This window comes from Ambystoma mexicanum, chromosome 8, assembly GCF_040938575.1.
Source record: "Ambystoma mexicanum isolate Mex_15411 chromosome 8, UKY_AmexF1_1, whole genome shotgun sequence".
Lineage (NCBI taxonomy): Eukaryota > Metazoa > Chordata > Amphibia > Caudata > Ambystomatidae > Ambystoma > Ambystoma mexicanum.
Genome location: NC_090929.1, coordinates 442,451,104 through 442,466,302, shown reverse-complemented (window position 1 = coordinate 442,466,302; position 15,199 = coordinate 442,451,104). Strand labels below are relative to the sequence as shown.

General features: G+C 49.7%; 1 protein-coding gene across 4 annotated transcripts in view; it reads right to left on the bottom strand.

Moving 5' to 3' along the window:
* The window catches only part of CLSTN1 (calsyntenin 1), an 842,090-nt gene that overhangs the window by 220,888 nt on the left and 606,003 nt on the right, over positions 1–15,199 (bottom strand). For all 4 annotated transcript variants that reach the window (XM_069610016.1, XM_069610015.1, XM_069610017.1 and 1 more), the window contains one exon: positions 2,672–2,834. In XM_069610016.1, coding sequence (XP_069466117.1) covers positions 2,672–2,834 — 163 coding nt within the window. The remainder of the gene's footprint in view (positions 1–2,671; positions 2,835–15,199) is intronic.

Here is a 15,199-nt window from a genome sequence, read left to right as displayed (position 1 = left end):
GAGGCTACGGGTGCTGTGCGTCCTATTTATAACATCCGGCGACGTCGCCGTTGACAGAGTCCTTCAAGGGACATCGACCAGATGCCATCGACGCAGGACGCCCTCTGCCGAAAAAGTTTGCGAAGTGCACAGCTGTGGACATTACATGTCAAAGATGTGGAATACGTTGGCAGACAATCCATTTGAACAATGTTTTAAAATAGTCAGTAGTTCAATAGAAAATCACAGAAGCTCAAGAGAAGCCACCTTGAAGCACAAGCTAGGATGCCAGCTCAGGTCACTTGAGGTCAACTCAAAAGGGTTTAAAATAGCAATCCCCAAGCTAGGAAGCTCCACAAATGGCAAAAGGTAGATGTATGCCAAGCCCCACAGTACCCGAGAATTGAAGAATTGGTTCCAGCTGGATGCCTCCCTGTTGCAGTGTAGCAGAACCTTGTCCCTGGTCCTTGGTCGCGGTGACGAAATGGAGGACGTCTGGCAGGCTACTGCAGCAATGGATTCTCTGATTCAGCTGCCTTTTGTGGTTTTGGTGCCTTAAGTTACTTGATCCCTCGGTCCTGGACTCTGGTGAGCAGACCCTGAATGAAGATTTCCTGCTTCTATAGTTTCCTCAGGATGCCCACATAGATGATGGTCAAGGGTCCCTGGGCATTGGGATTCTGCAGCTTTGGAAAGTCACAGGAAGTCGGGGTTGCGCCAAAATGAAGCTTGTCTCAAGGCTAGTTAGTCCCACCAGCCCAAGGGAAGAAGTCGTCCCTTGCGGGTCTTCCCAGCCAAAACGAAAATGGGGTCAGCACAGCTGCAGAGTTTCACCAGGCACTTTGCAGTCCAGTAGGGTGCCGTTGGCGTCTCTCCATGTCTTCGTCGGATGTTATCCGACAATGGTCGACTGCTTCTAGTCCCAAAAACCTTGCCTTTTAATCAAGTTCCCATTCATTCACAGCCCTAGGGCTGTCATCACCCAGGAGGGTGGCTGTTGTGCCAGCCAGCCAATCAGAACTGGTTTAACTCCGGCACATCTAGAGACAAAGGACAGGGAGGTTTCGGGACCCTCCCTCACTTCCTGCCTTTCCAGACACACTGGAGCCTGTGCAGGCTTCAGGGGGGAAGCCTGCCAAAGGCAAAATGCACAAAGGACTCAAACCCAATGCAAATAACAGAGTAAAAGCCCAGAAGAAACTGATGAGAAATGGTAAAAAAAGAAGACTGGGGCCATTTTGGGAAAATGGTCACCCTTCGGTGCTGTACTGCAGCTGAGGATTCAGCCTTCAGATGCACGGCACAAGGTAGCAAAAAAGAAACCACGGCCACCAGCCATTCAAGTGAGTTGGTGTAACAGAATGTTACATGAGGAGTGGGATAAAGGAGTTACTATGTAACCCTCAGCACTACACATATGGTGGTGTGTGCTGGACCCACAAAAGAAAAAGGCGGATAAGGCAGGAGTCATCTTACTATTCTTGTGAACCTTTCACCCAAGAACATTTATTTAAACATTAAGAGAAGTCCAGGGGACTTCTCAGTGGCACTGCACAAAAGGTGCGGTGTATATCAAAGCCAAAATCAGATGCCTATGGAGTTTACCAGACTCCATAAAACAGTAAGAAACACAGATAATCAAAGTCAGGAAAACATATGAGAGCGTGAGATAAAGGTCCCACTCAGGAGTTAAAATTAAAAAGACCAGAGTCCAGCAAAAGATCTGGGGGTCTTTAAAGGTTAAAGCGAATTGGCACACAAATAAATTCTCCCCAACAGGTACTAGTCACCTGTAGAAGCCATTTGCGGTAAAAGCAAAAGTGCATGAGAAACATGTTCAGAAAACAGTAAAAACATCACTGCTGCCACCAACAAGTCTTAAGCATGTTGTCAAAGTAACCAAAACACCATTATATAAAAAGATAAGGATAGAATGTATCCTTAATGAACTTAACTGTAAACTGATGTGCAATTACAATACATGAAATTCACAAGGAGAAGTCTCTCAGTACTAATAGTCTTAAAGACATTTCAGTTTCCCCATGAGAATGAACAAACAGACAAGTAAATTAAAGCAGAAGGCTTTACTTCCCTCCAAAAAGTCAGGATAGGGTTTAAAACAAGCAAAAAGAAAAAGCTGCCCTTAGACGTCTACGGGAGGAAAGCAGTAATATGAACATCTTTCCTAACACCCATCAAATCGGGAGCGGAAACAAGCTGTAGACAACTTGTAGACATTGGTTCGCAAATTATGGGCTGGTCATAAAGTTGGATTATTTCTGACAGGTAACAGGGTGCTAAACCACAGATACGCTTATAAGCCAGGCAAAGAACCAAGTGAATCCTATGTCTGACAAGCAGACAATGAAGGGGAAAAAGTGTGAAATAGAGGCACAGAAAAGTCGTCAGACTGATGCATTTTAAGCAAAATTCTACCCACATGTACAGCTATCCAGTGTTTTGGAATATTAATGAAGATCCCACGATATAGGCAAACATTAACACCAATTGCCAGTCCACATAGGCAACACAAACTATTTGGTAATAAGAAGGGTGAAAATGTATAAGTGGAAGGACACAGCCATCTTACTGATCTGTCATCAGGAAATGCGGTAAGCACTCCAGGTAATCCAGAGGTACCTTAAATGATGTTGGAGAAAAGCACAAGAATGAATGATGATAATCTTGTTACCTTGCCAACAAGCTCCAACCACCATCTGAGGCTCGATATGAGAAGAATGCAGAGGGTAATCTTCCGTAACCAGCAGAGGATCATATGCAACACCGTCAACATACAGTGCCACAACAGGAAATTCCACATTTAGTACATAATGATGCCATTCCTTATCGCACACCTACGGAAGAACAAAGTCTTTAGACAGTTATTACTGCTGGCTTTCAATTTCATCTTCAACATACATCATTTCACAGCATAAAACCAAAACAGCTGTTGCTTTGAAGCAATGCACACAAAAAATCCATGCATTAAAGCATAATCGTAGTGGAAAAAAGAAATGCTGCCTTTGCTACATTCTTCCTGACATGATATGCCTCACAGAGATTGCTCATATTTAGCAATAGCTTAAAGAAAAGAATCTTTATTTAAATACTTAATTGATTTTATTATCACCACAACAAAACAATAATCAAGACACAGTGATTAAAAAAAGAAAGCGTCATCCACCACGCCCTGTACAATGGTCAGCAACATGAATACAGATACATTAGTGATATTAAGAACACTTGTTGCCTCCACAATCCTAAACAGTAACCCCGATAAATTAACCTTGGCTCCCCCAGACATCCCAAATACTAGCAAATGTATGTGGAGAAACCTGGGTCATATATATATATATATATATATATATATATATATATATATATATATATATATATATATATATATATATATATATATATATATATATATATATATATATATATATATATATATATAGACACACATATACATATACATATATATATATATATACATACACACACACCTCTAGTGACATAAAATAATCGAGATCCTACTCCCACGTGGCAATCCTAGGTGGGTCCTCAGCTCCTCACAACTTGGCAATATTGCGCTTGGCCACTGTAGGGTGTCCCCAATTACACTCACACCAGAATGAATACACCCCTCTAGGGAAATAAGGCCAAAAGTCTATCTTGTAAGGATAACAAATTTAATCTTACAAAAATGAGGATGGTAGCAAAGGACTCTGCTGCCTGAATGGTATTCTCCTGTCCCTCTTCCTGCCAAAGAGATGTCATGCAGGAGTTTATGGCCTGTCTTGCTCTAGTGGCGTCACTGAATACAAGCCATGGCTTCATCCCAATCCGTCCTCCTTCCAGAATAGGGATGCTCCAAAACCTTTTCTTCTTTGTCAGCAGTTTCGTCAGAGCATGCTGTTCTACATTTTGCTAGCTTATGCAAGAATACACTGTAGCTCAGGCTTTCCTTCATTTTGCTACCTATGAACATTTTATATATAAAAACATTTTCCAGTCATTCTCTCCATATTCTACTCATTTTATCTGGTCCTGTAATCTCTTTTCCATAATATGTTCCATTTCTGTATTTTGTCGCACCAAGCATGTAAATCACATGTTTAGCCTGCATTGACCCTTGACAGACAGACAGCTGGTGAGTTAGTTTGTGTGCTGTGCCAGTGCTAGTGAACACAGTGGAGGCGCCTGTAGCCCATTTTTAGCACAGACACATTCTTCCTGGGAGCGAGGGGGAGTTTTTGACTCATGCCGCACTAAGATTTTACATTGCATAGGATCTTGCATTACAAATCTATGCAGCTAATAGTTAATTGTGCTTTACAATTAAACAATAACTGCCTTCTTCAGTGCCTGCCCACATCTGAGTATGTGATTATATTTGCATGAGAGAGCCTTCCCAGTGCCCCTGCTCCCCCACCTAATCTATTACAGCGCCTAAAAGAGGTCTTGCCCAATTCTAAAGCGCTTGGGTGTGCGGGAGGACCCTGGTTCCTTCACAACACCACCACTATTGCATTCACAATAAAAAAAAGCTTTTCGTAACGGGAAAAAGACTGTTTCCAGGGTACGGAATTGAGGGGAGCTGGCAGCTATTTAGCTCCTGCTTACAGTCTTGAAGAGACTGGTTAGCTTGGCACCAACAGCTACTTTTGGCTCCCCAAGCAAACTGATGCCAAACACACACACACACACACACACACACACACGAACATTAATACATTTGGGACAATCTATAAATAAGCAATAGGACATAGCTATATGACATTTAAAGCATACAGAGTCATAATAAATAAGCAAAATGTTTGCACCTTATGTTGAAGTTAGATTTGCAGAATGCTATACACTAGCTCCTAGTTTCCCAGTGGTAGCTCCTGCTAACTTGTAAATGACGGCTACCCAAAAGTTGCTTTTAGCAACTGGTTATCTAATCTTAATTTCGATCCATGCTCCCCCCCATATGCCCAACAAGACAAACTTTGGATCACCCGAGATGGGTTAGCTCAGTGTTCAAGACGAGCCAAAATGTGTGTATTTATGGGCACAACCACAATGTGTGATAGAAGGTGCTGATCGTCCCATGACACCGCAAGCAATTCAGGTTTTCCCAACCGTCCCCACCTAAACAGCATGTCCCTGGTGTAAGTTTAATAGACCCTATGCAGGATTTTAAACTGAACCAGGTGGAACCTGGCAGAAATCGCGCCCGCCACCCCAGCCCCTCCTGAGGCGCCATCAGAATCTCCTGGCACTCCTCAGCGCCAACGGGACTGACATCTGTCTCCCACCTCTAACAGCCTCATAAAAGGTTGAGTGAAGTGAAGAATCACCTGATACAGGGTTGATATAGCACTTTTTGGGATCAGTTCCACATTCATATTCGCCTCCAACGTGTCTATTCAGGGCATTCAGTGTTCCTGTTAAATTGTGCCCTCATAGCATGTCTAAATCAGAGATACCAGAACTTCAGTTGCATTCAGTCTGTACCTGTGTTGGATTTCTGTAAAGTTGATCATGCGTCACCCCACCACCCATCCCTCTAGTACACCTTCAACTCGTAACACATTCTTTCTCCGCCAAATTCCAGCTTCTGTAGTTCGGGCAGGTCATTGTTATTCCATAGGAAGGCTTGCATGGTGACCTTCCCAGCCCATGCCACTGCCTTAGTGGCCACTTCCCTGACCCGGATCATCAGTTTCAAGTCCATCAATATTCATACAAGCCCTGTAGTATTATACAAAGCTAGAAAGGGATTGGCATGAGGCAAGCAATCTAGTTCAATCCCAATATGCGGGAACAGTGCATCCCATGCAGCACCGACTGGCACCCGCTAACTGGGAGGCCCAACAGTTTTTTCAGAGATCCGGCACTCCATGCCACTTTACCATGCATAATCAGAGGTATACAACAGGATCCTCGGTTGTGAGCCATTCCAGAGCAGTTGCCTCAAAGTCTGCTCTATCTAGCAGACCTCACCTAATGGAATCCCCACCAGGGTGTTCTGAAGGACATATGTATCTCGGGAGGGTCATCATATTCAACATAGCTGCCCGATCCAGCAGCATAAGTGGGAGAGCGGTACAACATTTGCTATCTGCACAGAGCGTTTCCGTGACCAATAGCGGGTTCTTTTGCAGAAAAAATCTCAGGATCTAGACACATCTGGATGATATGCATTACCCACCACAATATCATTTCTGATGATTGTATCTGCTTAGATTCACAAACTGTGCATATAGTCCAACATCTAGTGGTAATTGCGGAGTGTTGCATCTTTCTTTCGAAGATCGAAAGGAGACGTCGACATGGTCGTGACTAACACTATCCTCAACATGACTTGTAGTGTACCCAAAATCCCATACGCGTCGTGGTCCCTCTGATTGTGTTTTTTCTGCTGTGAGGGAGCCTTATAGTCAGCGTGAGTACAGAAGAGAGACGGTGTAAAATGTCTATGTTCCTTCCACTCCATGGGGGGGAAGAAGGGTGGGTGCATGTGAATCTAAGCAGATACAATCATCAGAAAGACTTTTATGGTGAGCAATGCAAGTCTTCTGATGCTTGTGAATCTGCTTAGAATCACATGCTCTGCATAGAATAGCAAGCAGTACCCAGAGATGGTGGTGCGATGTGTGAAGGAACAGTAGCAAAAGGGATGTCTTAGCACTGCTTGTCCCATCTGCGAATCAGACCTAGAGTGTGTATCTAGGCAATAGTGTTGTGTGAATGTGTACAGAACTCCAGGTTGCTGTTTCACAAATGGACTCAAGAGTAACATTTGCAATGAATAATATGGTAGCCCCTGTGCCCAGTGTAGAGTGTGCTCTAGGCGTGAAGGGCAGATCTCTCTTCGCAAGAGTAGCACAGTGTGACGCAGTTTACGATCCACTTTGAAACATCCGATTTAGAGACAGGGTTCCCTTCTCTACCAGCTGCCACAAACTGGTTTGTTTTTCTTAATGGCTTTGTCTTTTCCAGATAATAGATAACCGCTCTCCTCACATCTAGTGTGTGGGTGCTTCTTTCTGCCACATTAGTGGGGTTCTGGAAAAAGGTGGGTAGTTCCATGGACTGGTTTACATGGAACTTTGAAATAAATGTAGGCGCAAATCGTGGGCGAGTGCGTGGGACCACCTTATCTTTGTGAATCGTGATAAATGGGCCCTGAACTGAAAGAGCCTGCAGGTCACAAAATATTCTTATTGATCTGATCGCCACCAGGAAGGCGGTCTTGTAGGTGAGTGCTTTATGGCTAGCCTTGTGCATTGGTTTCAAAGGGAGGCCCCATTAGTCTGTTAAGTACAACGTTCAGGTCCCACTCAGGAGCTGGGATGGAAATAGGGGGATGAATCCTCTTTACCCCTTGCATAAAAGCTTTAATTACTGGAACATTCCACCACAAAACTTTATTCTGGGACATGGTCTATGCTGAAAGCGCACCAAAGTGGACCTTTAGGAAACCAGGCCTGAAACAAACAGGCAGTTTAAGTACAGGCCAATATACCTTTGTGTGCATTCAATAGGACTGAGGCCTTTACACAAGATAAAGCGTTTACATTTGCTGGAGTAGCAATGCCTGGTGTTAGGTTTCCGTGCTTTCCCGAGTATGTCCATACATCTTTGAGGGAGCTGGAGGTGCCCAAAACTCTCTGACCTCAGGAGTCACGCTGCTAAATTGAGAGTGTGAGGGCATGGATGAAGCGTTTCCACCTGGTCTTGCGACACCATGTTTTAAGGGCATGGCAGCTTCCTGGGAGGGGAGACTGACATTGCCATGAGATGGGAGAACCAAAGTTGGCGGGCCCACATCGGGGCCACCAGAATCATCATGCTTGGCCTTTGGTGCATCTTGTGCACTATCCTGTTGAGCGGGGGAAAGGAGTAGACATTTCCCTGGCCATGTTATCCAGAGACCGTTCCCCCTTGGAGCGGTTCAGAGGGTACATGGAGGCGTAATCTGGGCATTGTGCTTTCTCCAGAGTTGCGAACAGGTCGATCACTGGAAAGCCCCAGTCTGCAAAGACGTCGAGTACAATGTCCTCGTGTATTTGCCATTCGTACTCTATGGGTAGGAGGAAGTCTCTGCTGAGTAAGTCTGCCATAAGATTGAGTTCCCCTGGAATGTGTTGCGACAGGAGGAACATCTTGTGTTTGAGAGCTCATTTCCATATGTTCTTTGACAGCCCTAGAGATAGAGTGCCCCCTTGTTTGTTTATGAAATAGATGGCCGTAGTACTGTTCGTGAGGACTAGAACAGTCTTGCACTGGAGGTGTGTTTGGAAAGCCTTCAGTTGAATACTGCTAACAGTTCCAACAGGTTTATGTGGTTCGATGCTACTGCTGGGGACCACACGCCGTGCGCCGTCTGATGAAGGTGGTGAGCCCTCCACCCAGTCAGCGACGAGTCTGTGGTGAAAGTGGCTTCTACTTCTGGGTTGTTGAAGTTCTTCCATTGCAGGAGGTTTTCCCTGGAGCACCACTAGACTGAACGAGGGCTGCCGAGACCACCACTAGATCGTCCCATTGTCCTCTGGCCTGACACCATTGCCTCAAGAACCACTCTTGCATGGGGCGCAGGCGTGCGTGTGGCTCTAGGTAGATGCAGGAGGCCATCAACCCTAACAGTGCATGGCGCTGCGTACGGTCACCTCGTGACTGGCTACATAGTGAGAGATCTGGATCAGCATGTTTTGAACCCTCTCTGAGGGAAGACGAGGCCATCTTTGGTCTGCATTAGAGCCCCCAAAAACTATTTGACTTGGCTGGGGTCTAGGCTGAACTATTTCTCCTTGATCGAGAACCCTAGACCTAAGAGATCTACTGTCTTTTGGGTATTTGTTAGGCAAGTTCCATACAAATCCCCTGTTATTAACCAGTCATTGAGGTAAGGATAGACTGGGATGGACTGTCTGCGCAGGTGAGCAGCTACTACTGCCAGTACCTTCGTGAACACCCGTGGAGCAGAGTCAATGCCGAAGGGAAGAACCTTGAACTGATAGTGGGTGTCCTTTATAATGAACCGTAGGTACTTTCTGTGCGCTGGCAACATTGAAATATGAAAGTATGCATCTTTCATATCCAATGTGGCCATGTAATCCCCCTGCAGGAGCAGGGGGATTACCTCCTGCAATGTTGTCATTCTGCATTTTTGCAGCTTGACGTATTTGTTCGCTGGGCGCAGGTCTAGCACAGGGGCAATGGTGACATCCTTTTTGGGTACAAGGAAGTATACTGAATAAATACAGAACAAGTTACTTACCTGTAACTGTTGTTCTCCAGCATGGGTCTGGCATGGATTCACATGCTCATGAATATTCCCCGTCAGGCCGGGAATCCTCGGTACAGAAAAAAATCAATATCAGTTTTGTTTCTGATCTGTCTTTCATAGTAGTAACCAATCACTGATCTCTGGATCATACTGCCCACAGCCAATGACTACCCTCTCCCTAAGCCCCGCCGCTGGCAGCCATCCTCAGATTTGGTAGCATGTAAAGTGGCAGTATGACCAAGTGAAGAGCTGCAGAGGGGTAGGCAGGAGGGTTTGCATGTGAATCCATGCCAGACCCATGCTGGAGAACAGTAGTTACAGGTAAGTAACTTGTTCCTTCTCCAGCATGGGTCTGGCATGGATTCAAATGCTCATGAATATAAGATTACATAGCAGTACACACATGCACAACCACGGGAGGTGGCAAAAGGCTCAACATTAAGCAATGCATAAACTCAACATTAAGCAACTCTTACCTCCTCACCAGGCCCTTCAGGCGAACAGGTTGGGCAGCACTGCTTGGCCGACCCTGGACTCCTCCCTGGAATCCTGATCGACGCAGTAGAATTTCGTGAAGGTGTGCGTCGACCTCCACGTAGCAGCCCTGCAGATGTCCAGCAGGGGCACACCAGACAAGAACACTGTGGTAGCAGCAATCGCTCTGGTCGAATGGGCTCTCGGACAGCCGGACAGTGGTCGGTTTGCCAACCGGTGACAGTGCATGATACAGCCGGAGAGCCATCTGGAAATAGAAGCCTTCGAGAGAGCCTTCACTTGATTCACAGGGCCAAAGTTCACAAAAAGCTGCAACGTCTTCCGAAAACTCTTCATGCAGTCCACGTAGAACTTCTGCCCTCTAGCTACATCCAGCGAGTGCAAAGTCCTCTCGGCCGGTGACGTGTCCCTCGTTTTGTGAAAAGTCAAGTATGGAGGGTTGCAAGATAGGGTTGCAAGACGCGCCGTGTGGAGGTGATGGCCACAAGAAAAGCTGTTTTCCACGATAGGAACTTCAACGGTGCCGTATGCATAAGCTCGAAGGGCCCCCCCCCCCCATGAGCCTAGTCAGCACCACGTTGAGCTCCCACGCCGGGGCTGGGGCCCTCACCAGCAGGAACGAGCGGAATAGTCCCTTCATAAATTCCTTCACCAGGCGATGAGACCACAAGGACACCCGTCCTGTTGTCCTGGTGTATCTGCAGACGGCAGCCAGATGTATCTTGATGGCGGCGTGAGCTAATCCAGCCTTGGCCAACGACAGTAGGTACGGCAGTACTTGAGGGGCCGTAATCCGTAGAGGGTAAATATTCTGTGCCCGGCACCAGACAGAGAACCTCTTCCATTTGTGTCTGCAACACTTCAGTTGAGGACGCCCTGGCCTTTGCAAGAACCTCTCTGCAGTCGGCCGGTATATCGTATCCTCAAAACTCTAGTGCTGCAGGAGCCAGGCCTGCAAGTTCAGCGACTTCGGGTCGTGATGAAGAAAGGCGCCTCCTTCTCTGGAGAGAAGATCGACGTCCACAGGCAGTTTGACTGGTGGGGATACTGATAAGTCCAGAAAGTCTGGAAACCAACTATGTCTCGGCCACGCCGGTGCGACGAGGATATCCTGCACCGGGACCTCTTGAGCTGGTTGACGAGCTGGAGTAGCAGTGGCAACGGCGGGAAAGCAGAGGAACAGGTTGTTCCAGGGGAACGAGAAAGCATTGCCCATGCTCCTCGGTTGGGGGAACCTGCTGGCGAACCTCTGGCACTTGGAGTTCGTCGCCGTTGCTAAGAGATCGACCTGGGGTCTGCCCCACAGCCTGAAAAGTCGATCCACTTGATCCTGGCGTAGCTCCCACTCGTGGCACGAGCGCAGCTCCCTGCTGAGTGAGTCGGCGATGGTGTTCTTTATCCCTGCCTGATGAAAAGGTACCAGAAACATCCCCTGGTCGACGGCCCAGTGCCAGAGATCCTGGGCTTCCTTGGACAGGGCTGGGGATCTGGTTCCACCCTGCTTCCTGATGTAGAACATCGTGGTGGTGTTGTCAGTGAAGATCCTCACCACCTTGCCCTTGAGGGACGGAAGAAAGGACCTGCGGGCCCAAAACACTTCGCGGAGCTCTAGAATGTTGATATGAAGCGGTTTTTCCTCTGAGAGCCAAAGGCCTCTCTCGCGTGGAGATCTCCAGTATGCGCTCCCCACCCTTCCAGGGAGGCATCCGTCGTCACCGTTACCTGGTGAGCTAGGGTCTGAAAGTCTGCGCCCGCCGTCAGATGAGTGCGGGTGCCCCACCACCAGATCGGTCGTCGGAAGGTCTCGTTGAGCGGTATCCTGTCCTCGAAGCTGCCCGTCGCCTGGATCCAGCGTGCGTCGAGGAACTCTTGCAGTGGACGCATTCGAAGTCTGCACAGGCGTACCAGATAGATGCAGGAGGACATCATCTCGAGAAGGGATTTGATGGATCTTACCCTGGATACGTCCGTGGCTAGCAGACGTTGCACCTTGCCCAGGATGGCTTTCGTCCTTTCGTCGGACGGCGAGGCCAGCCGTGCCACTGTGTCGAGCTTGGCTCCCAGAAAGAGGGCGACCTGCGAAGGGACCAGGTGGGATTTGTGGAAGTTGGAGAACCCCAGGTCCGTGAGTAGCTGGACGGTCTTCGTTGTGTGTTCCACGGCGAGCTCCCTTGTCCTTGCTCGGATGAGCCAGTCGTCCAGATAGGGATAGACGTGGATCCCTTGTAGGCGTAGCCATGCCGCCACCGGTGCTAGGCACTTGGTGAATACCCTGGGTGCTGACTTTAATCCGAACGGGGGGGCCTTGAACTGGTAGTGCCGTCCTTGGACCACGAACCTGAGGGACTTCCTGTGTCTTTTTAGAATGGGGATGTGGAAGCAGGCATCCTCCAAATCCAACGACGACAGGAAATAGTCTTCCTCCAGCTGTCCATGCACGTGCTGGAGGGTGACCATCCGGAACTTCTGAGCCTTGATGTACTTGTTCAGGCGCCACAGGTCCAGGATGGGACGCCAACCTCCTGTCTTCTTCTTTACGAGAAAGTATCTTGAGTAGAACCTGGAGCCCCGAAGTCTCTTTGGGACGAGCTTGATGGCACCTTTCTTGAGCATCGCCCTTACCTCCAGCAGCAGCTGGGGTACGTGGTTTTCCTTCCTGGCCACGGGTGGCACGCGAGGGCACTTCTTTAGAAACTCGAGGACGTGCCCCTGGGCCAGGGTTTCCAGCACCCAACGGTCGGTGGAGATGGACTCCCACACGCTGACGAACTTCGCCAGCCGGCCTCCCACCGGGGTGCTTTGGTGGGGGCCCGACGCCACGGTCGGTTCAGTCCTGTTTCGAGGCCGCCTTGACCTCCCTGGCGATGACAGCGGGAACCTCCAGACTTGCCCCATCCTCTATAGGTCTCCTGCAACGAGGAACGGGCCGCTTGACAGTAGGTAGAGGAGCCGCTGCCGGAACCTTTGGAGGCCCCTTGCTTGCCCCCGGTGTTCTGAAAGGACGGCCGTCGTTGCTGGAGAACTCCCAGGGCCCGGGCTGTCTCCGTGTCCGTTTTGATGGCTTGCAGGGACTCATCGACTGTCTTCCCAAACAGGTTGTTCCCGTCAAAGGGCATGTCCAACACTTTGGCTTGTACGTCCTGGCAGAAATCCGTCGCCTTAAGCCATCCGCGCCGTCTGAGGCAAACACCATTGCCCAACTGGCGGAAACCGGTGTCGGCGATGTCCGTCGCCACCGTTATGGCGTGGTCCGACGCCACCTCGCCTTCTTGCAAGATTTCCAGGGCTTCTGCCCTCTTGTCGTCGGGCAGGAAGTCCAAAAAAGTAGCAATTTTATACCAAAGTTCCCTGTCGTAACGGGCAAAGATAGCCAGGGCATTGGCCGCCTTAATCGTCGTTGCCGCCGACGTGATGACTCGTCATCCCATCGCGTCGAGCTTCTTTCCCTCGCCGTCCGGCAGGGAAGTCGATGTCGATGCCCCCCGCCGAGACGACTGAATCCGGGGTCGGCTGTGCTCTAAGGCATAGGGGGGCTACTTCGGGGACCCGGTACTTCTTTTTGTATCGGTCATTTTTTGCCGGCGTCGTGGACGGGTTCGAGGAGGGAGAGCCCCTCGTCCCAGATGTCATCCAGTAGAGGTACCGTGAGGACCGTCTACCTCTTGGTCTCTTGACGTTGATCGAGGAACCCCTCCTTTTCTTCGGGGCAGAGCTGGAAAAGTTTGGATGCCCTGGAGATCATCGCATGGAAGGATCCAATCTCATCGGGCAGGGAAGACCAGGGAGGGGGGAGGTTGGGGGGGGGGGGGTGGGGGGGGGGGGAGGACGATGGGAGGTCCACCCTGCCGTCACCTCCTTCGTCCGCCGAGGGGAATGAGGGGTCCACCGGTCTCGCCGGCACGAAGGGCAGAGCAGGGTGGACTCTCCTCTGCTTGTTCGGAGGGCTTCCCGACGGGCCTGGTTCTGGATCCTCCGTCGGGGTCCGTGGTAACCTCGTCCTTATCTCGGTGTATAAGGATTCGATTGCCAACAAAATGGCCACCGAGCTATCCTGGGGCGCAGGAAATGGCGGCGACGGACGGGATGGCCGCTCCACTGGGCCCTGTTCGTCGTCATCGTCGCTATCTTCGATCACGTCAGCAGGGACCGTCCCCTGGGATCAAACCTTCTCGAACCTCTCGTTGAGGCCTATGGACCTCTCGTTGAGGCCCTTCTCAGTTTCCACCAGTTCCTCCTCAGAGGCTGATGCCGAGTCTGTAATGGCCACCGGCCACCACCCCACCCCTCTTTTTTCTGCTGGGGACTTCACGGGGGTCTTAACGGTGGGTTGGAAATCGGATTCCCTCCGCGGAGGCAGGGATACTCTGGGCCCAGAGGGCGTTTCCATAGGCGTAGTCTCAGCCGGCTTCGCCAAGGTCGCAGCGACCACTTCGGTAGAGGCCTTTGCCGGGTGGATCAAGGCCCTCACCACCTTAGGTGCGTCCTGGGCCTTCGCCTTGAGGGGAGGGTCAGCGCCTCGCTCCCCCTTTGAGATCGACCGGGTCCGCTCCAGCGGCCTACCCGGATTCTCGGACTTCCTCTTCTCTGAACCAGAGCGCTGGCTCGTGGTCGAACGTGCCGGGGAAGTAGCGCCCTGCTTGGCAGCCGAAGAGCCTGACCTTTTGGCGCTCGCGGTGCCCGCGGACTCGTGGTGCTTGGCCTTCTGTTGGGCCCCCGTCGCCGGGGCGCCCTCATGGGACTTAGAAGCCCGCTCAGACTTCTTCGCCTTCTCACCTGCTGTGCCCTTCTCCAGCCAGGCGGCGAGGCGGGAACGACGATCTTGTTTGGTCCGTTCCGAAAGGTTCTTGCAGAAAGCACAGTCTTTCTCCAGGTGCGTCTTGTCCTCATGAAGGTAGTAGAGACATCGCGAATGCTCGTCCTCCTTGAAAACGTTCTGTAATCCGCATCCAGGGCAGCACCTGAACAGCTTGGATCCGGGCGTCCAGCTTCCCTTGTCCTGGGCCATGTCCGTTGAGGTAGGCCGCAGATCTTCCGGAATCCTCCAAGAAGTGTAAACTCGATGAAAACTTCATCCTTGAGGGGCGTAGAAGAATTCCAAAACGGGTCCCCGTTATCGGAAGTAGAAACGGTGGAGCTTGAGGCTCGATTAAACCGAAAAAATTAGAATCTCCTGAAAAAGCATGAAAATGCAGCAAAAAAACTCGAGAGCTAAACACGAGGACTCCCAACACTTGAGCGTGCGGTAAAAATCTGAGGATGGCTGCCGGAGGCGGGGCTTCGGGAGAGGGCAGTCATTGGCTGGGAGCAGTATGACCCAGAGATCAGTGATTGGTTACTACTAAGAAAGACAGATCAGAAATGAAACTGATACTGATTTTTTCTTTACCGAGGATTCCCAACCTGACGGGGAATATTCATGAGCATGTGAATCCATGCCAGACCCCA